This window comes from Anser cygnoides, chromosome 2 (assembly GCF_040182565.1).
Source record: "Anser cygnoides isolate HZ-2024a breed goose chromosome 2, Taihu_goose_T2T_genome, whole genome shotgun sequence".
Taxonomy (NCBI): Eukaryota; Metazoa; Chordata; class Aves; order Anseriformes; family Anatidae; genus Anser; species Anser cygnoides.
Genome location: NC_089874.1, coordinates 109,786,263 through 109,807,083, shown reverse-complemented (window position 1 = coordinate 109,807,083; position 20,821 = coordinate 109,786,263). Strand labels below are relative to the sequence as shown.

Here is a 20,821-nt window from a genome sequence, read left to right as displayed (position 1 = left end):
TAAATAAATGAAATCTTCTAGGGAAATGTGAATATCATGATGGGCTGTAGCATATGTAAAGGTGTTTACTCTTCATGGTTTACTAGGCATGGTTTTGGTTTCTATGCAATCAAACTTTAGTGTAACTAACTTGTAATTTTGAGAGGATATAGCAATACATTAGATGGCTATCCTCACTTAAGTAAAAATACTGAAGGCGTAAAAAAGAATACCGAAGAGCATTCTCCAGCTTTATGTTTACTCTTCCTTTGTGAACTTTTTATTTCCAGTCCAAGCCTGTGAACAATAGGTCTTCTCTCTTAGTCAGTGTTTAGCTTTGTCAGTCCCCTCTTTAATGTCACATAATACATTGCCTTTTGCTTTGACTCCCTCTGGCTGAAGTAAACACAAGACTGATAGTGCTATATGTCTGAGGAAAGGAAGTGATGAGTAGCAAAGGGAAAACAAGTAAAAGATATTAGATACACAAATCAATGGCAATTACAAGTAATACTGAAGGCTCTCTGAGAGGGCAAATGTTACTGTGATCATTTGGATCTCAATTTACTTTTAATGTCATCAGTATTTAGCAAAGGGAAAGAGTTAAATGGAATTATCAGTAACATTTCCTATTTATGTGTCTATAATACAAATACAAAATTAAAATTAATTAGAGTAAAGGGCAGTATCTTAAAAGAGAGGCTGAAACTGTCCACAGTTTGTCATCTGTTAAATAGATGTATGCAAATGAAGTAGTTAACTGTCTAATTACTTTGTGTAGTTTTCTGCTGATAAATGATTGCTTGGCTTAGAGTCTAAGAGTACAGTTTTAGCAGTCCACTTTTGAAAATTCATCCCAGATAGTTGTTTAAAGTATTGGCTTTAGCTTTTAAAGCATTTTACTAAATTGCCTTTTTATGCTGTGTTTAAAGAATTAAAAATACAGATAGTTTAGATGCCACAGATTATGGGTATATGATTATAGTGAAATGTATATTTTTTTCTGTAAAGAGTTTAATGTAGCTTTTTCTGTCCATTTATCCTCTTTGTTTAAATTTTCCCCAAGATACTGTTGTTACATTATTGCTTGTAGTCATTATTGTTCTCTGAGGGAACTAAAACAAAAGCACCAAGCTACCAGCAATGCATGAACTTGTCAAAATGGCAACATGCTTTACATTACCCAAGTGATGTGCATTTAATTGGCTACAAGCATGCCCTACCTACTGTATGAAAGTAGCTACAACTTGTGAGCCTCTGTTCAACAAGCTGAATCATGCCCACAGTCCAGTCCCCTACACAAAACATATTCCTCCTTTATTGAACACAAAAGGCTTTGTGTTTTCTTATTAACAACTAAAAAAATGGCATGAATCTGCTAAATGAATCTCTTTTTACTCAAGAAAAAATTTGTGTCCATGTAGGGTTATGCATGGATTTTGGTAAAATCTATTTTTTTTATTCCTCTGGAGAGATCTGGAGGTAATTTCAGGATGGAAGGGGTTATGTATTTATTTTTACCTAACTCAACATTGACTAAATGAGAAGAGGATATTGATCACAGCTTTTAAAAGCAGCTAAAGATTTTAGCTGAGACATTTCTGAAAGGCTTGATTTGCAAAGAATCAGCAAGGCACTTCCCAAGAAAGTGTCATTGGCTAGGCATGCTAATCAACTGGCTACTCAAGGGGCTTGTTAGAGTTCACAGTCTGCAGACTGGCATACACATGTTGTAGGTAACGTGACGGAAGCAAGATTAAAATGTGCATATTCATTATCTATTATCGCCTTCTATAAAGACAAATGAATTCTAACATAACTCATTTTGAAAGCTTAAGTGATCAGTGCAAAATTAAATTTGATAGAGGGTAACAAAATAACAGTGGAAAAGAGAGTATTTAAAAGCTACAAAAATGTTAAAGAGCAAGCTAAAGTATAAAGGAACAAAATAACCTAAAAATCTACACAATTAACATAGAGGCCATTTAAAATCATTGTACATGTTTGAAGAATATCTGGCTTTGTTACTTCTTACGCTTACTAAGACATAAGCTTACCTGACATAAGCATGGGCATACACACAGAAAGAATTTCTTGTTGTTGACTAAAGAATTTTTTTCAGGTTAAAAAGTGTTGCCATGCACCAAGGAATTAACTGGAGTTTTCAAAGCAATAAAAAAGGGAGTCACTCCAGCTCCACTGCAAGCGAAAGGGTATTGAACCGTCCATTATTTGAAGAATTCCCAGAAACTTAAGTGAGAATGCAGGATGTATGTGAAGAAAAAAAAGGGCAAAAAGGTTATATGAAGATACAGTTATGAAGTAACTTACTTTGTTTTGCAAAATCTGAAGCAAAAATAATTGCAAGGAAAGAATAGAGTAAATAATAGAAGTAATAAAGTAATAATAATAATAATAAAGGATAGTGCTGAGTATTACTCAGTGGTATAAATCAGTCTAAAAGAAATAACAGGAAGTTGTCGTTTTTAAGAAGTTACTCAATGGGAAATTTAAGCTTGGTTTGCCCAATATGGAATTCATTGATACACAAGTCATTAAAGACAGGATTTAGTTGTCTAAACATAGCAGTGCCATTTCAGGTGACCTAGGACATCTGTGCAGGACCAAAAATGTGACACAGTTCCCACAAGAGATTAGTGCCATTCCATATCCTGGGCTGTGTAAAATGGCATGAGTGCTTGTGTTTGGACAATTAAATCTGACCCTAAGTACTCCAAGAAATATAAAAGTGGAGATATTTACTAGCCTGAGTTGTCCTGGTAAGAATGCTTTTAAGGAAATGATGCATGAAATGATGAAAATATGGATGAGCAATGAATCCAATCTAGGTTAACTTCTGGAGTCTGTTGACTTCAATAGAAGTTGGATCAGGTCCCAAAACCATAAAAACAGCAACCATGTCAGAAGATTAGAAAGTTCCTAATGTAGTATCTTTCTTAAGTAAGATGGGCTTTTAGAATTAAGGACCTGTGAGCTGAACCTCTGTTCTGAAGAAACTGATAAATAGCTTAATTAAGCAGAGAATAGCACAGCACTTGAATAAGAGTAGCTTGATAAGGTCAGGCAGCCATGGGTTATGTAATGGAGGATCACATCTCTATAAATTTTTTGTCTTTGAAAACTGAATAAAAAGGCTGAAAAGGATGACCTGATGAACTTAATTGATTTGAATATCCCAACGTCTTTGGAAAAACTCATTCTCAAAGACTGTTGGCTGAAATAATCACAACAAACTAGCAATATACTAGGTGTGTAGAATCTAGAGCTGCAAAGCTGCAAAAAATATATATTTACTGTATTTGGTTTACAGCTATGTATGCCCTTGCTCTCTCCCTGGGGAATCCCACGGAAGCAGACTAGGCTCTGAGATCTGTAGTCAGTGAGACTTAGATCATAAAAGAGGTTGAAGTCAAGAATTTTCCTCTTCCTTTCCTACTCATCCATTTGAAAATCTTTTGACTTGTAATTCTGAAACAATGTTATTCTAAGAACCACTTGCCCTCTCCTTCCTCCTCCAGAACATGGGCAAATATTATGCTACTTCTGAAAAACAAATTGTTTTTTAAAACTCCTTCTTGTTCTTTCATTCATTTTTTTATTGTTTTGGATTTTTTTGAGGTTGAAAAAAAATAGCTATTGAGAACACGGGTGGCAAGTTTCTCTTGTGCTCTATGCTTATTTCCTTTACAAGAAAATAATGACAATCAATAAGGTCTGTAGTCAGTTGTAAGTCAGCTAAAAAGTGCCATTCAAAAACAATAATATATAGGTATCTAATTAGCAGGAGGAACTTGTAAATAAAGCAGCAGTAAAGAAACTATTTTCTATGTCTCCATCCTTGAGATCATTGACATCATGCCCTTAAATTTCTTTAAAGTATTGTTTTATCAACAACTTGTGTGGTATTCTAGAGAAGCCATTGTGCTTGGTCACTTTTGAACCAAGAGAAGCATGTTCCAAATTCTCAGAGAAGAAAAAGCCCTACCAGCATACTGAGAAGCTTTTATGAGGTGGATGTAGCCTCTAGCACTTCTTAATCACCGCTGCGGCATCATAAAGTAAATGAGGCAGCTGACAAGAAATAAATTCATGCCCTGGTGTTTTGGACTGGAATTTGGAAATTAGAGTTGGAAGTGTTTGCTAACAGGTAGGATTCCTGGACAGATACAGATGGCCACCATGGAGCAAAATTCAGTGACAAAGTCATTATCTGACTGCTTGTTTTTCATCATTACTTTATTTTGCTTTCTCCCTTACTGTAAACATAATGAGTTTTTTCTAGAAGCTGTGAGGTAGCATTATGTCGTGTAGAATGACTCCAGCTTATTTTGAGTACTGGCAGAAACATTTCCAACTGAGTAAAACTTAGACAACTTAATGTTAATTATTTTGCTGACAAAAGGTTTGGGGGTTTATTAAGGCAAAATATAATAATAATAATTGCAAAGGATTGCAAATTAGAAATATTTAAGGCATTCAAATTGAACATCAGAGGTAATTTGGAAAGCCTCATGAATGACCAAAATGAAGATTCATTGTCTATACAATTTTTTCATGGCCAACAAAACAATCATGAAGTTGGCAATAATGAGATTTTAGTTTGACTTTAAAGTAAGATTTTGATGTCATATTCATTACTGAATGTCTTTAATTGCTTTTTTTTCTCTCCCTTGTTCCTGTTTCAGATGACCATTCTCGAGTGAGATTGCAGCCCATTGAAGGCGAAACAAGCTCTGATTACATCAATGGAAATTATATTGATGTGCGTATACTGATGTAGTCAACAAACTAGGCATTGTGTTCAAAGAGTCAGCTCTTATTATTCTCGCATTATTCATAATTTCTATTAGTAGATATCACAGCTAATATCAGCTGCTAAACATTGTCGGAAAGTGCTCTCTTTGAAAGCTAGGTGTTCACAAAAAGAAAAAAAAAGGCCTCAAAGGTTTTGTCAATAGGCAAATGAAAGGAGCTATTTCCTCAAACTGCCAATAGACTGAAATCTTGCCAGCAACACTGTATGGCTACTTTGCCTGCTGGTGCTTATCTGGGCTAACAAAATGTTATTTTCACTTCCTGTCAACAACTTGGCATCATTCCACATTTAAAAGAAAGCTGTTTGCATATTAATGTGACAAAACTCTGTAATGCCTAATGCAGGGATTTGCAATCTCTTGTCATCTCTGCACTTTTAAGTTGCCTTCAAAGTATATTCTGCAGCTGTTAACCAGTACTTCTAATGCAAGCAAGACATTTCATTAAATTTGTAGGCTGTTTAATTATTGAAGGTGGCTTCTTTGTTCATTCTGCATCATGTTAACTTAATGTTTTACATTAGAATAAATTCTTTAAGAGACAAGGTGTTTTTGGTTGAAAGAATGAACTCAAAAGTAGCATTGAAAATCATCAGAAAGTCAATACTGTCTAAAGTCAGAAATCTATGGTTAGCAAAGATAATTATTATTCACATGGAATGCTAGATGTTTGGGTAAGTGTTGCTTCATAAGAAACAGTGTCTGCTAAAGATTTCTTGTTCAGCAGTGACATCTTTAAAAAATGGTGTCATGGTTCACAGTTAAATTTAGTCACCAGTATGAAACGGGAATGTAAGAGATGTTTTTCGGAGTACCAGAGGAACTTGAGCTGTACAAGAAAGTAGGTTTACTTCAGTTTTAGCAATCTGAAGGTGTAAGTCTGAGGATAACTTCTTCAATTGATGTTTGTTAGTACGCTCAGGAACCATTAAGTGAAACTTAGATTTCTGCTCAGCCCCTTTTTATATGAAAGAATAATACATCCACCAGAAGCTAAAGGCAGATATGGAGATGCATTTAGTAAGACATCTCACTAAAATCTGAAGGGAGTAATCTCTGTCATAAAAAGAAAGAGAGAGTTTACATTGAAGATCTACATTTGAATTAACTTTCAAACTTTCTTCAACATTCAGGATTGTTCTCATTTTAGGCTACTAGTGTGCTCTTGGGTCAGATTTGTTTCTCATTCTAAAATATTGAAAGATGTGAGGAAGAAGAATTTGCACAATAGCCTATTGTAGATACTGATAAAATAGCAGCATAGCAACCCTTTTTTGCCTATGGAAATAATGAGAGGAATAGAAAAGGAGTATGGAAAGAGTATAGCCCTGAAAGACATAATGGGTGAGAACAAAAAAAAATCTCTTCCTCATCCCAGCAGATGGCTTCATTGCAAAGTTTGGAGGTTTGCAGACATCTTCCAAAAGCAACTTGAGCATAAAACACAGCATTTTTCATTTATAATCTTGCTAGTCAGATTTCCATTGGAAATTCTTGTTTACTACTACAGAAGCAGATGCTATTTTTCACTTGCATGGAGTTATTGTTGCTGTGTTGTCAGAATAAACGTGTTGATACTATGAATTTTTTGTGCATAAATGAGAGGGGGGCAATGGCTATACTCTATTTTTCCCAATGCTTTTTTTTTTTTTTTTTTCACTGAGAAACTGAATCATTTAATCGAAGCCACTACGGATGTTAGATAACACACAGCAGAAAAAAAAAATCGACTCTGTAGCTATCTGAAGAGTTCTCAGTTTGTACAATTCCAGATTTTGCTTCCATGACATGTAGAAAAATCAGTTCTATAATTTTTGTTATGTTTTCTGTAATATTCAAACTATTTTCAATTGCTTTGCATCTTTCCCACTTTGCTTCACTACAGTCCCTCTTGCTCTTTTACAGAGAAATTGCAATGGCATGAAAGCTTGAGCTTTAAATTCTTGCCTTTGTTGACTGACAATGGAACCTAACCATTACAGAAAGATTAAAAGTGGTATAACTGAATTTATCAACATACTAGTGCATGATCTAAACCTTTGGTGACACTCCCATCACATCATAAACTCAAACACAATAAAAGTGGTATTGTTCCCTGTCGACAACCTATTCAATGTTGTGAAGATCCATGGAGTATTAGTCTTTATTGCACAGCCAGCTTGTGTTTAACTTGTTCTTGCCATCAGAGAAACAAGGAATTGCTTTGTTTTTCCCATTTAGAGGTGAACAAGTTTATTCATACCAAACCATTTAATCAAAGAATTTGCCCTCTTTTTTAATGTTCAGGAATAAATCATAAACAAATCACAGAGGACAGAGTGAACATCCCACCACCCTTTTCAGGGCTGAATGCAAATCGAGCATTCTTTAGCTGTTAAGAAAGGGACAGACTTTTCAATAAATAGCAATAGCTTGAAGGTATGTATCAGCCTTCATGAGCATCTCACACTATTAGCTGCAAGTGCTAGAGAGGATTTCATGCTGTTCGTGTTCAGCAGATCCAACAAGAGACTTAAAGAACGTATTACTTCTGTACCCTAATGTACAAGGATGCAACTTCAGTATCTTGCAGAAAACACATTTGCTTCTTCTTCCCCTTCTCTCTTGCTCTTCCCCTGCTGGAAAGAAATTTTGAATTTAATATGTCACTCTTACTGTTGTGATTTTTATTGAAAACTACTCTAAATGAAGTTTCACTAATAGCAACAGACAAGGTGCTTACATTTTTTTTTCCAATTTATTTTAGGGTTATCATAGGCCGAATCACTACATTGCTACACAAGGTAAGTGTCTTACCCTTTGGTTTTTGCTATGAGAAGCTAAGAGGTCAGTAGCCAAGAGAGAATAGGTTCAAACACCTAGGTAAAAGCAAGCAAACTGGATTGTTACTGTCTTATTTTCACATATTTCAAGTAAGTAGTCCTTTATGTTTGTATTCAAGTAGATTTTGTGTAGAAAAGCAAAATACATCCTTTTTAGCAGAATTTACTCAATATCTTGTTACTCATGAAAAAAGAAATAAGTCAAGGTGGAAACACTTAGTAAACTTCAGAGTGACAACAGTGATAAGAAAATGTATATTCTTGTATTCAATGATATCTAGGCTTCAGGTCTTTAAACTGGGAAATACTTTATTTGACAAGTTTTAGTAGAGGACCCAAAGACACATTGCTCTTGCAGGACAATTCTTCAAAAGGATCTAGAGAGAGAATTTTACAGACCATCTTTTAAAAGTTTGTTTGTGAACAAGAACCAACAAGATATATTTGCCCATTCTGATGCAGTTCTTACATATTTTTTGGTCAAGTTCAGAGCTGTAACAGGTGGGAAAGATAAGTCTTCTGTGACTGCTTGATCATAGTATTGAACAACATGCCAGACTCTTGCCTATATGCTAAGATAGCATATGTGTGACAATTTGATCGCTCCTCCACTGCTCAGAGGGATTCTCCTCTGCAATAAGTATTCTGTAACAAAGCTTCCTGGATTTTTCAATGGACCTGAAGAAGTTGAGCTACACCCACTTACATTATTTCAATATATGTCCAGCCTTCTAAGAGTTCCAGCTAGAGTACTGAGAATAATATACTCGGAATAATTGTACCATGTGTTGGATTTAGGAGTGATATATACTTTTTAATGACATTTTATCAATGCAGAGAAAAAGTTGGCCTTGTCAAATAAGAGCACATATAAGTCAAATAATTTGCACCCTAAGGGGGGCAAAAACTCCACTGCAGCCCCCAGTCCCTACTTCTACCAATGGGAGGCTACATATCTCTTCCTTTCTGTACTTCTAGTTCTGTACTACTAGCTCTGGCTAGTCCCAAATGAGGTGCTATTGCTTTAGATGATGGGGGGCAGGATGCAGAACTGCCTTACCACCATCTTACAATTTTACACCAGAATTAGAATTGGAGATCTAGACCTTGAGCCATTAAATGTGCTTCATTTTTCACTTCTGTTAGCCACCCACCACATCTTTCTACATATAAGCAAGAGAGTAAACTAGGACAAAAATAGAGCATGTGTTTAATTCACTTTAGGCCTTTACAGTCTCCTTTTCTGAGAAGTGGATTGTTCCATTTAACCTTTACTTGATGGTGCTGTTGTTTTTCACCTTTAGCTGAATCCTAAAATGAAAAGATACGTAGCTGGCATTTTACTTGCAGTGTGTAATACAGTTGTTTTCATCAGAATGTTCCACAGATCCTTCTGACAGCTTTTTGGTATGTCATTCCTATCTAAAGCAGGTTTAAAGGCAGCATTATCACTCATCACAATACTTGAATAACAAATACCAAGCTTGAGGGTTTTGTACTCTAGGTTTTAAAGACAAGTATTGGATGCAATACTGTACTGAAAGTCCATGTATCAGATCCACTGGCAAGTCACAACAGGTTCTTAGCCACACCTTTTTCCTGTTAAGGTGGCAAGGAGAAGTGTCTAGTCAAGAAGGAGAATAAGGGAAGTAGAAACAGGTCATCTTCCATGATGTAAAGAATATGTGACTGTCTGCAATGTTGTGATAGATGCAGTTGTGTAAAGACTAGTTAGTGTTATTCTCATCATCCCAGCTTCTTGACAAAGCCTTTGCACAGCAGTCTCTGCCTTTTGCAAAGGTGATAAGGTAACTGGGAATAATCTCTAAAACTCCTTTAAGGCTCTATTAGCTGTGAAAGGAAAGGTATTTGTTTCACATGCCAAAAAGACTTTGTCTCTGTATGTCTTCCATGCTAGTAAGCCTGTCATGTGCCATAGCTCACAGATATAGCCAAAGATGTTCATGCTCTGTTTTAGAACACATTTTCACACAGATATGTATAAACACATCAATACAGCACAACAGTTAAGCTACGTGTTTAATTCCCTTGATGTCTACTTTACATCAGTCTTAAAATAGCTTTTCCCATTCTTCCTTTTCTCTTCCACCACATCTTTCACAGGTGCACATGCCTATTGTTCTTTGAAGGAAAACATCATTACATGAGACAGTTTTAAATCTCTGAGGAGTTAGAATGATTGATATTTAATTTTCCTATGTTCTTCTTAAGCTGCGTTCAACATATCAAGTGTTAATGAGCAAATATAATTGTTTGAAGTGAAAAAGTGGCAAATTTAATCAGTTTGTAATAGATTACCAATCTGCTTTTAACAGAGCTGGGAGTTGCATAATCACCTGTTTATTAAAGTGTTACTGACTTCCATACTAACCAGAGTTTGACACACAGACTGGTATCTTCCACCTTGGTATTCATAGCAATCTGCTGCTAATTTGAATAAGGGAGAGAAGCATTTTTTAAAAGACATACCTAATGGAGGCTTTCTCAACTAATAATCAAAAAAGGTTTTGCTTCCATTGTAAAAGTAATGTACACAAAGTGTGCAATTTGGATTGGAAAAGTAACATCATTTTTCTTTTATGTGGTAAGTGTAATGTGGCTGATAGACTGAATTTACAGCGAGTAAAGACTTCTGGTGATCTGCTATAATTGGCATCAACAGATGGAATCTGCACCTCAGACACCATGATTAAAAAGAATCCCTTGTCACAAGCCAGAATATTGGGTCATGCAGAACCAGCAAGCAGGTGCAATTTAAAAATCTGTGCTTTGTTTTATGTATCCCTCGTTCCCATGGATATAATTCTTTAAAATTATTTTATAGCAGAATGTCAAGCTCTTTTATGATCTGTTCAATTTACTGGTAGCTTTTTTTTTTTTTTTTTTTTTCAGGAGTTAGGTAATCAATGAATTTTAACCAGGTCCTTTACTGGGAGCAATATGTTGAATATCTATACAGTACTTAGTTCCACACATACTGCTGGATTTTCTTATTATCAGATGGCAGTTGTTGATCTTGCATGTCTAACCCTGATTACCAAGCAGGAAAAATCTTTTTTGTTTTGTATGTTCTCTGTCTTCTGAAGTTCACCTAGTTAATTCAGCTATGACTTAGCTTCTTCTAGCAAGTCTCTATCAATGGCTTTGTAATGCTTCCTCCGCCACTACACCAGCTAATGTAAATTATGAGGGACAAATGAATGTTAATACAGTGCTACAGCATCTCTTGTTATTTCTACCAGGGCTAGTTTTCAAGCAGATCAGTCATGTGTGAAACAGCAGATACTCACATGCAAGCTGTATGTCTTTGTATATGAAGTACATTCATTTCAGCATCTCTTGACTTCTGAATAATCCTCATAGGTCAGGCTCACTGAATCTCTCTGCTTGTTGCAGCACACCCAGGAACATGATCTAAGATGTTTTTTGCAAGTATTTCAGAGCATACTTAATGACTGTAAAAAGTTACTTTTTAAAATAAAGAAGCTTTAGATTTAATGCCTCAATTAAGCCTTTCACCCTCTTGTCTGTATTTAATTGTAAAGCAGACACTAAACTGTTTCACTTTGTATATTGCTGGTTATAGAGACAGACATCAAGTCAAGTTTCAGTCAGAAGTTTTTTAAGTACAAGTTAAAAACTTCTGAAAATAAATATTTACAATGGAAGTGTTTATACAGTCTTCACTGCAGCAGCATAAACTTGCCACTGTAATAACCCCTTTCATTTTCTTTCTCTTTTCTGCAAAATGCATCTTTCTTCCACACACTACTGTATATGTTGTGTGAACATTTTAATAAGGGTTTTCAGAAACAAAAATACATTTTCTTTCGAACTGAAAGTTCCCTTTCAGGCATCTGAAGCAGAAATATTGCTTTGAATAATGGTACTCAACTTCCTTGGCACATTTTTTGTTTTTATGTAGCAGAAAGTTGTCAGAACTACAGCAGTGTGGAAGCTCCACACTTATCTTTACAGAGAAACTTTTGCTGCCATGGTTTTAGCCTCCAGATGAAAATTAGCATTTGAAATTACTTGAGGGAGAATTGAAAAACAACAGAGCAAGATAATTCTACACAATTTTTCAGCTTTATACATGCTGTCTTTCTTCACGGCGTAGGATAGTCAGGCTGATTTTCTGATATATGCACAAAGTGAGTGAATTCTGTACCCCTATATTAATCTTGAAGATTCAACTATGTTTAATGGTGTTCTTTACTTCGGAATCATCAAAACATTAAAAGTGGTTGAAGCCATACATCTTCAGTGAAGGAGATAAACCCATTCTTGAGTGCTGCATTGAATTGGCAAGGCTTTCTGAGACATGTCCTTCAAAGCAGTTACCTTTTTTCACACCCAAATGCATACAGAAGTAATACACCCTTTACATGCGGAAGTGATATCTACAGGTTATTCTGTGAAACCATATGGCAAATTCACCAGAGCTGTCTTACTACCATTTCCCAGCTGAGGCTGATGATAACAATCCCAGTTTTTGAGGAGCATTTGAAATCTGATACTTATACTAGTGTTGAGGACAAAAGGAGACAAAGTTCTCCTTTCAGATGAACCTTTCTAGGTTCATCCATCTGGACTTATGCAAAACATTTGACACTGTCCCATACAACATCCTTTTCTCTGAATTGGAGAGACATGGATTTGATGGATGGACCACCCAGTAGAAAAAAAAAATGGTTGGATGATTGCATTCAAAGAGTTGCAGTCAATGGCTCAATGTTCAGGTGGAGACCAGTGACGAGTGGTGTTCCTCAGGGGTTGATATTGGGACAACTATTATTTAACATCTTTGTCAGTGACATGGACAATGAGATTTGAGTGCACCATCAGGAATTTTGCAGATGACACCAAGCTACGTAGTGCAGTTGACACACTAGAGGGAAGGGATGCCATCCAAAGGGACCTTGACAGGTTTGGGAGGCGGTCCATGAACCTCACCAAGGCCAAATACAATGTCCTGCACCTGGGTCTGGGCAGTTACAAGCATGAATACAGGCTGGGTGATGAGTGGATTGAGAGCAAGTGTGCAGAGAAGGACTTGGGTATGTTGGTGGATGAAAAACTGAATATGAGCCAGCAATGTGTGCTTGCAGCCCAGAAAGCCAACCGTATCCTGGGATCCACCAAAAGAAGAATGACCAGCATGCTGAGAGAGGTGATTCTGCCCCTCTACTCCACTCTCATGAGACCCCACCTGGAGTACTGCATTCAGCTCTGGGGTTCCCAACAGAGGTCTAACATGGACCTGTTCGAGTGAGTCCAGAGGAGGTCCATGAGGATGATAAGAGATCTGGAGCACCTCTCCTATGAAAAGAGGCTGAGAGAGTTGTGATTGTTCAGCCTGAAGAAAAGAAGGCTATGGGGAGACCTTATAGTGGCCTTCCAGTGCTCAAGAGGGGCCAACAAGAAAGCTGGAGAGGGATTATTTATCAGGGGGTGTACTGATAGGACAAAGGGAAATGGTTTTAAACTAAAAGGTTTAGATGAGATATAAAGAAGAAAATCTTTACTCAGAGGGTGTTGAAGCACTGGAATAGATTGCCCAGAGAAGCTGTGAATGCCCCCTCCCTGGAAGTGTTTAAGGCCAGGCTGGATGGGGCTTTGAGCAACCTGGTGTAGTGGGAGTTGTCCCTACCCATGGCAGGCAGGTTGGAACTAGGTGATCTTTAAGGTCCCTTCCAATTCAAACCATTCTGTGATTCAATGATTCTCACAATGTGTAGTAAAAACTGGTAACTATCAAAGTCATCACTTTCCAACGGTTGCCACATTGTGTTACCTGAGAATAGCTGAGTTTCTCCCCACCTCTTTGTTTATTATAGGAAATTTAATGTTAATTGTGTTAGAACAGTTGGTCTTTCAACATTTTCATGACTCCATATTTTTGTCTTCATATTAATCATCTCTTTAGTAGTTTCGACAGTATAGGGAATGAGTTGCCCCTGTTGCTTTCCATTCAGCATAGAAGGCTCTTTTCTAACAGATCCAAAGTTGGCTTAGGCTCTCTTGCAGTGTGTTACTTCTCAAAGCTTTTGTGTGGTGACAAAGTGGAATGGGATGTTATCAGGAAAAGTGCTGATGGATCCAATACTAGGCAGAGCCTAGCGCTGATGATTTTTATGTCCACTGTCAAAGCTAGAGAGGAAGAAAAAAATGATCTTTCTATCCTCTCCCACACAAAGACTGAGCAGCCAGAAATCAGATATAAAGGTCTTCACAGCATTTTTAGAACTCCGCCTCAAGGACAAGATACTGGTTTAATTTCTGTGTTGCAAAGTCAGTCCGGAATACCCATGACGGACTTTTGCATAGCTGAATTAAGTAGTAAGAAAAATGAGAGACTACAGTAATTAAGTAGACAAATAGATGAATTGTGTAGGCGAAAAGAAACGTTCCAAGGTCGTATTACAGAAAATAGAAGATTTTGTGAAAAGTAATATATTTGTCTTCTTTTTAAAAATATGATTATAAAATATGTTCCGCAAACAAAAAATTATGATCTTTCTGAAACTCAAGAGCTGAGCAAACTGTTCTTGTGAGCCAGACACACTTTGGACATTCAGGAAGTTGACATTTATTGTTATAGCTGCTGTTCAAACTGTTAATTATTGAGATCATGCACTATCCGTGCATCCATTTTTTGTCCAAGGAAGATTTATACAAATGTACCTCATCTGTCCATGTTTTTAGGGGATGCAAATTATGAAAAGCTAACGTTTGATTATAGGGTGTCCATCCTCAATAAGGAATCAACCATAAATTGGACTTGATGGCGAAGGTATCCGGCACTCTTGATGGAGTACTTTTAACAGGCCTGTCAGTCACAGAGTCTAATGCTAAGGCAGAAGAGGGAGCAGAGAAATGCAGTTTGTCAGGAAAATCACACAGTCAAAGCATCTTTTTGTCTATGAAGTCTATTTTCCAGCCAGTCTTCAGCAGCCTAGAGGAAGCTTAGCAGCAGGTCTGAGAAGGCTTTTGGTCTTATTTGCTGAAAGAAAAGGATGCAGCAAATTCAGAAACAGAATGTTTTTCAGAAACAAATGTATCCAGAAACAAATAAGGTAGTTTATTTTTCCCTTCAGTATATCAAAATATTTGAAACCTGTCATCTTTTCTCTATTCTATATCCTTTGGTGGCAACTGAAATCTCTACATTGATAATGCCACCAATGCACATGAGAGTCTGGGTGATTTTGAAGCACTGCCTTTCTGAAAAAAACAAACAAAAAAAAAAAACAGGCTTATTGGATTAATTTCTTTCCCTGTGCATCTGTATTCTTACATGCAGTTGTACTAAGCATATATCCAGACCACATGTTAGAGTTGCTTTCCTTGTTTACAGTATGCATCGCATATTGCAGCCCCCCTTAAAATATAACCAAAAATAGAATTAAAACATTATTATTGCCCTTTCCTACATGAAATGCTGAAAATAACCAGTGTGCTCCTCAAAGTAGTAATAAATAATGGTGCTGAGAGAATTTGTTGTCAGGCAGATTTCATTTTTATCATAATTATCCTGAAATTAAAAGGAAAAATAACCAATACACATTTATTTGTTAATGACCTTCACATGCATCTTGATGTGTCTAAAATCTGTTGGGTTTTGAGTATTTCCCTGACTTCTGAGATATGTTAAAAAATACTAAGCTGACTGAGGAAGAAATTAAATTACCAATGTTCTCCAGACTTAACTAGAAAAATATATCATGAGTGATATATCTCACTCATGAGATACCTATAAGGATAATATTTAAAAAAAAAAAAAAAAAGTTTTGCTAGCATTTTTGCTAAAGTTTTAATGTAGATTAAATTGTCTTGTTTTCTCATCTGGGTAGAGTGTTCGTGTTAATACACTTAAACTTCCAGCACAAGTTTAAAGAATACAGCATGTGAATATCTTACTCAGAAGCGTGAGTAACATTCCTTCACAATAAGTTCCTTGGGGAAAAATAAAAGAAACAAGTCGCCAGAATCAACTCGTATTTCTGAGCTGAAGAATAGTGATGATTTTATTACATCCCGATGCTTATGATTGACTCAACATGAAAATAGAAAGTAGAAATGGAAAAGACTAATTAGGTTCTTTTGTCCATTCCCTAAGGAACCTTCTAGTGAAGGGGATAAAATGATCTTAAGTTCTCATCCATCGTCAAAATTGATTCTGCATTACAAGTTGATATGAAGAGCCCAGTCCAACAAATCAATTACCTAAGACTTGCAATCTGGAAAATGTTACAGGGAGCGTATTTTTTTCATAAAATAATTCCGTATTTGTTAGTCATCCCAAGCTCAGATGGACTATTTAGTGATATATAGGTATTTCTATTTCCATGTTGTAAGTCACCCTTATTGAGAAAAATACACAGATTAGAAACTAAAAGAAGAATACACTAGTCAGAAACTAAAGTTTTCATACTGGAAAGCATTGATTCAGCTAAACTGAAACTTTCTGTTGGACTGCTTTGACAAAGATCAGGTTTTAGGCTCAAGGCTCCTGAAATAATCCTCCAGTCAGAGCTTTGACTTCAGATGGGGAGCCAACATCTCATGTTTTTACTTGATCTGATTCAATTTGAGTCTGTGTCTCAGTTTCCTAGGAGTCCCCTGTTGTTTTCCTGACATGCTTGACTGTACTTAAGCAATTAAATGTCAAAAGGGCATATGGAGAAAGAGAGTCCATGTGTGAGTGAGACCAACTTTTGCTGTGTAGCCAGTATACTCCACTGGAAAGTAGATCAGGGCCTCTAGTTACAAGTACAGTTACTCAAAGTATTCCTGTTTCGCAGCAGAAAAAAATGAAACACTTTCTGCAAGTCATTGCCTAGCAGTGCTCCCTTAAAAGCTGTGCAAGGTAAAGCTTTGAGACTCTGGCCTTGTTCATGTAATCCCACAGCCCTCACTAGGGAAAACCTAGCCTCCAGGGGTGCTGCATGGTCTATCCCTATTGCTGTAGTGCAAAATTTGGAAGATACGGGATTCACTGAAGTCTGAAAAAATGTTAATGAAGAATGGACCATTTAACATTCCTGTTGTGTAGCAAACAAACAAATCACATGAAAGAAAGAGGTTTTCAATTATACTGGATGAATATGATTTTTTTTTTAATTTTTTTTTTAAAGATCAGATCAGAAAAAGATCTGAAGAAGCAACTTTCCTGAATGGTATTATGACACAGACACAGCCAGTAGTAGTATGTACACAGCTTTTATTGCATTCAGCTTTGCTTAATCTCAGGCTAACTGGATAAATCTGGACCATTTCTGTGGCCAGCAGTTCCTCTGTTCCTAATCTGCAGTCCTTCTGTGAGTAATCAAAAGGTGTTATGGGAACATGCTATTTATTCTTTGAAAAATCATATGACATTTTCGTTTTACTTTGTTGATACAGAACAAACTGAGCTAGTATTGGAAATTTAGCCATGGAGAAATGTCAGTCAATAAGTGTGTAACACTTTATTAGATGGAAAGTTAGCTGGTAGCATTAGCTACCAGCGTTACAAAAATGTCTTAAATAGCACCTGACAAACCTGGTCTCAGATTTAAAAGCACATTTAAGTGCAGCAATGGCTTGTTTCTGAACATGGTGGAAATACTAATGTGGAGAAGGGGCAGTTAGGATTATTCAGAAATGGCAAGGGAGCTGGCATATTGTGACTGCTGTGTATTATACCAAACCTGTCCGATTCATTCTGCCCCTACCATTGTCTCTCCAGGCATGTTTAGACTGTGACTGTGAGAGGCATGAACACCTTGTCTGTATTCATGTGCATTTAGTATGCAAGGCAGTTCCCACTACAGTGGAGCTCCAGTCCCAGACTAGGATTTCAAGATGGCACCGTAACACAGACAAAATAATGCATACAGATGTGTGCTGTTCCAGCCTGGTTAGTTCTGTATCAATAAATAAAATGCTGTGTGATATTCCGGAGAATAAATACCACGTACCCATAAAACTTTCTGACTACTCACAGAAGCACTGCAGAGTAGGATCAGAGGAAATGCCAACAAGAGAAATGATCCAGCTGTAGGCAACGGTTGGTGTGTATACACATATACACACATACACATATATATATAGAATATCTATTTTAAAGCTGATTATCTAGATTCTGAATTGAACAATTTCAAAGAAAAAAATCTCTCAATTATCAGCTTCGTCATTGCTCAAAGGATATTTTTGAAACATCTCCATATTAAACTGGGAGTTTAGTGGTTTTCTCTAATTTCAGCTGTCTATGAAACATTTGCATATATTTCATGAAACAGTAGTGCTGTGGCTTATGACTACTGGACCTTGTGAAGGGCTTATTACAGGCCAAATGTTCTTATGTTCTTTTTACATTTGGAAAGAGATGGGGAATTTACAGGCCAGTCTCCTCTGTTTCTTCATCCTCTGGATGATCTAGTGCTTACTCCTCTAAATGTAGGAGGCGGTGGTATAGAAGGCCAGTCAGAGCACTGGTCAGTCTCATGGGAGCTATAGATAAAATTTCTCCATGCACCTCAGTCACTTAGTAGCCTAAGCCTCATTGGAAGCTAATGGGACTTGAAAGCACTTCAAAAATTCCATTTTGTGAAAGCCAGTTTTCACAGAGAGCGATCTGCAGCCAGCAGTGCTTGCTGACTGGCTGGCTGGAAGCAGGTAGCATTTAGTTTGTGCTTGAAAATCAGCCAATTACTATTCACTGTGCTGTCCCTTAGCTGATAATGAGAGAAGGCTGTATTTTTCTGAAAGAAGGATACAGTAGGAAGCATCTACATTGCCAGTAGCTGTATTGGGCAGGATTTGTCCCAATAAAGTATTTCAGCTTGCTTTATGAGCAGTGTTTTCCTGAAATGTCAAGCTAACAAGATTCAGTCAGATCTGTTTCCTATTGACAATCCATCTAAGGTGAGGAAATCGTGAAAAACACATTTTAAATTCATAGCTCAGTCCTGATTAACCCGCCTGAGTCTAGCTGAGGTGGCTTACTGTGGAATACTGTGTCTGCCTACTGCTCTCTTTCTTTGGATTGTAAGGTAGTACCATTACAAAGGGCCAAAAAAAAAGACAAAAAAAAAAAAAGAAAGAAACGGAGGACTAGCTACGACTCAAATATAGGTAGTGCATGTGATTGATATACACGTTATATTCTGAAGTGTGGGTTTACAGCTGGTGTTAGGAGCAACTAAACATGTTGTTGTTTATTATTAAAGTTCTGGTAAATGTGTTCCTTACCAAGTGGTGTTCTTTGCAACCTAAGTATCAGTAAATTACTGCCTCTACAAACAAGTGGCTTCTTTCTGCCCCATCTCTGAATTTGCCACCGTGGAGGAGGAATCAGCTAAAATAAGGTCTAAAACGGAAAGGGAGGTTTTTTCCATGCCTCACGTAAAAGTAACTGTTGCCTCAGGCTTCCTTGCTTGGGCAGCCTGCTGGCTTAGCATACTTAATGGGTACCAACTTTGTTGAAAGCTCATCTGCAGCTTTGTTTATTTGTATTTTTCCAAGGCAAGAGAGATTTCCAGGAAGGTTTTATCAGGAAGGCCAGCATAGCTGTATAATTACAATATAGCTCCTGCTGAAGATTACCTGATAATTAATATTTGTAAGGCTAAAATTAGAAAGTGCATTTCATATACCGTCACAGTCTGCATCAACACTATAAATCAAATAAAGTCATTAAAGCAAGATTGTGTTTCTTCAGCTCATTACAGGGTTTTGTTTAATTTCATTGAGGTTCTCCAGTGCACAAAATGTCTGAGGCTGGGATATGCAGAAGCGACAAATAAAAATTAATACTGAAGTATGGCGGCTAGAAACTAGCAATTAATAAATAACACTGAAGCATTTATGGCCAAGTTCAGCCAGTACAAATGTCTATTGCCTTTTTCTATGCTAATTTTTACAGTGGCAGGCCTATAGGAGACTTCACTGAAGGTGAATAGATAAGTTGCATTGGGGTACTTTTTACCCTCTCCCCTGCTTTGGTTTCTTGAGCAGACTGGCAAGGATATTAATTAAAGCATTAGAAGGTTATATGACCTGATTCTTTTTTGTCATAATTTTATTGGCACCTTAAAATACTAAGCACTGATCTGTATGCCTTTGGTAGCTATTGATGAGTGTTGGACCCACAGGGTTTAGTGATATCTCAACCACAGTTTTATCTCAGACCTTAAAATTATCCAGAGTATTGGTAGAAGCATATGTACTGTACCTATAAAAACATACTCCTGTATAAGCATCTAAAATAATTAAGTCAACTGAAGTGTATCTCTTATGGTAGAGAACAAACATCTAAACCTACTTTGAGAAAAGCTATTCCAGAAAGACTGCATGATCACTGCCTGAGTTTTTAAGTTTGGGTAGTAGAGCTTTGTTCTGGCCTTCACTGGCCTCCATGGAGGCACTAAGCCCTTAGGAACTCCTGGAAGGGTGAATAAAAGTTAAATACTTGCTAGCATATATATTTAACAAGCATATGGTAAAGACTACTCGACAAATCAGATTATCAGCAACTGAGTATCTTCCATTCAGAAACTAGCTCATTTGGGGAGGGCACAAATGACCCCAGCATACAGCTGCGCAGCAGTGGTTCTGCAATTACAAAAAAAAAAAAAAAAAAAAGACTGAATGAGGTTTTTGTCTCACTAGTTGGTGTGATTGTTTTGACTAAATCAGCACAACCAGAATCTATCTTTTCTTTCTGGTATGCTGGCTATTTTAGAAAGACCAAAACTTTTTTTTTTTTTTTTAATTAATATATATATATATATATATATGAAAACGTGAGACCTAATCTTACGCACCTTAGTCTAAACCTGGTCACATAAAAGAGTGTTCGTGTTTTTAGAGCTGCTGACCACTGAAGAATGTCTTACAAGGTAACTGAGAGACTGATAGAGCTGAGAGCTCATGACTACATGATCACATGATAATGTGCCTATAAATTCCTGTTGATAAAATTTTGGGCATGTTGCCTTACTCAGTAAAGAAAAAAAGTATTTCAGGTAAGAGAGATGTACCCTTGCCTGCAGTCAGTGATATTTATAGTGTAAAATAACATTTAACTGCAGTATTTTACATAACTTTTTTTTTTTTTTTCCTGAAAGGGAGTTCTGCTCTTAACTCCAAATTCTAGCATGGTTACAAGAGCAAATA

At 36.7% G+C, this 20,821-nt stretch overlaps 1 protein-coding gene across 13 annotated transcripts in view; it reads left to right on the top strand.

The window, feature by feature from the left end:
* PTPRM (protein tyrosine phosphatase receptor type M) overlaps positions 1-20,821 on the top strand; it is a 490,453-nt gene that overhangs the window by 430,144 nt on the left and 39,488 nt on the right. For all 13 annotated transcript variants that reach the window (XM_066992787.1, XM_066992783.1, XM_066992789.1 and 10 more), the window contains 2 exons: positions 4,686-4,762; positions 7,561-7,597. In XM_066992787.1, coding sequence (XP_066848888.1) covers positions 4,686-4,762; positions 7,561-7,597 — 114 coding nt within the window. The remainder of the gene's footprint in view (positions 1-4,685; positions 4,763-7,560; positions 7,598-20,821) is intronic.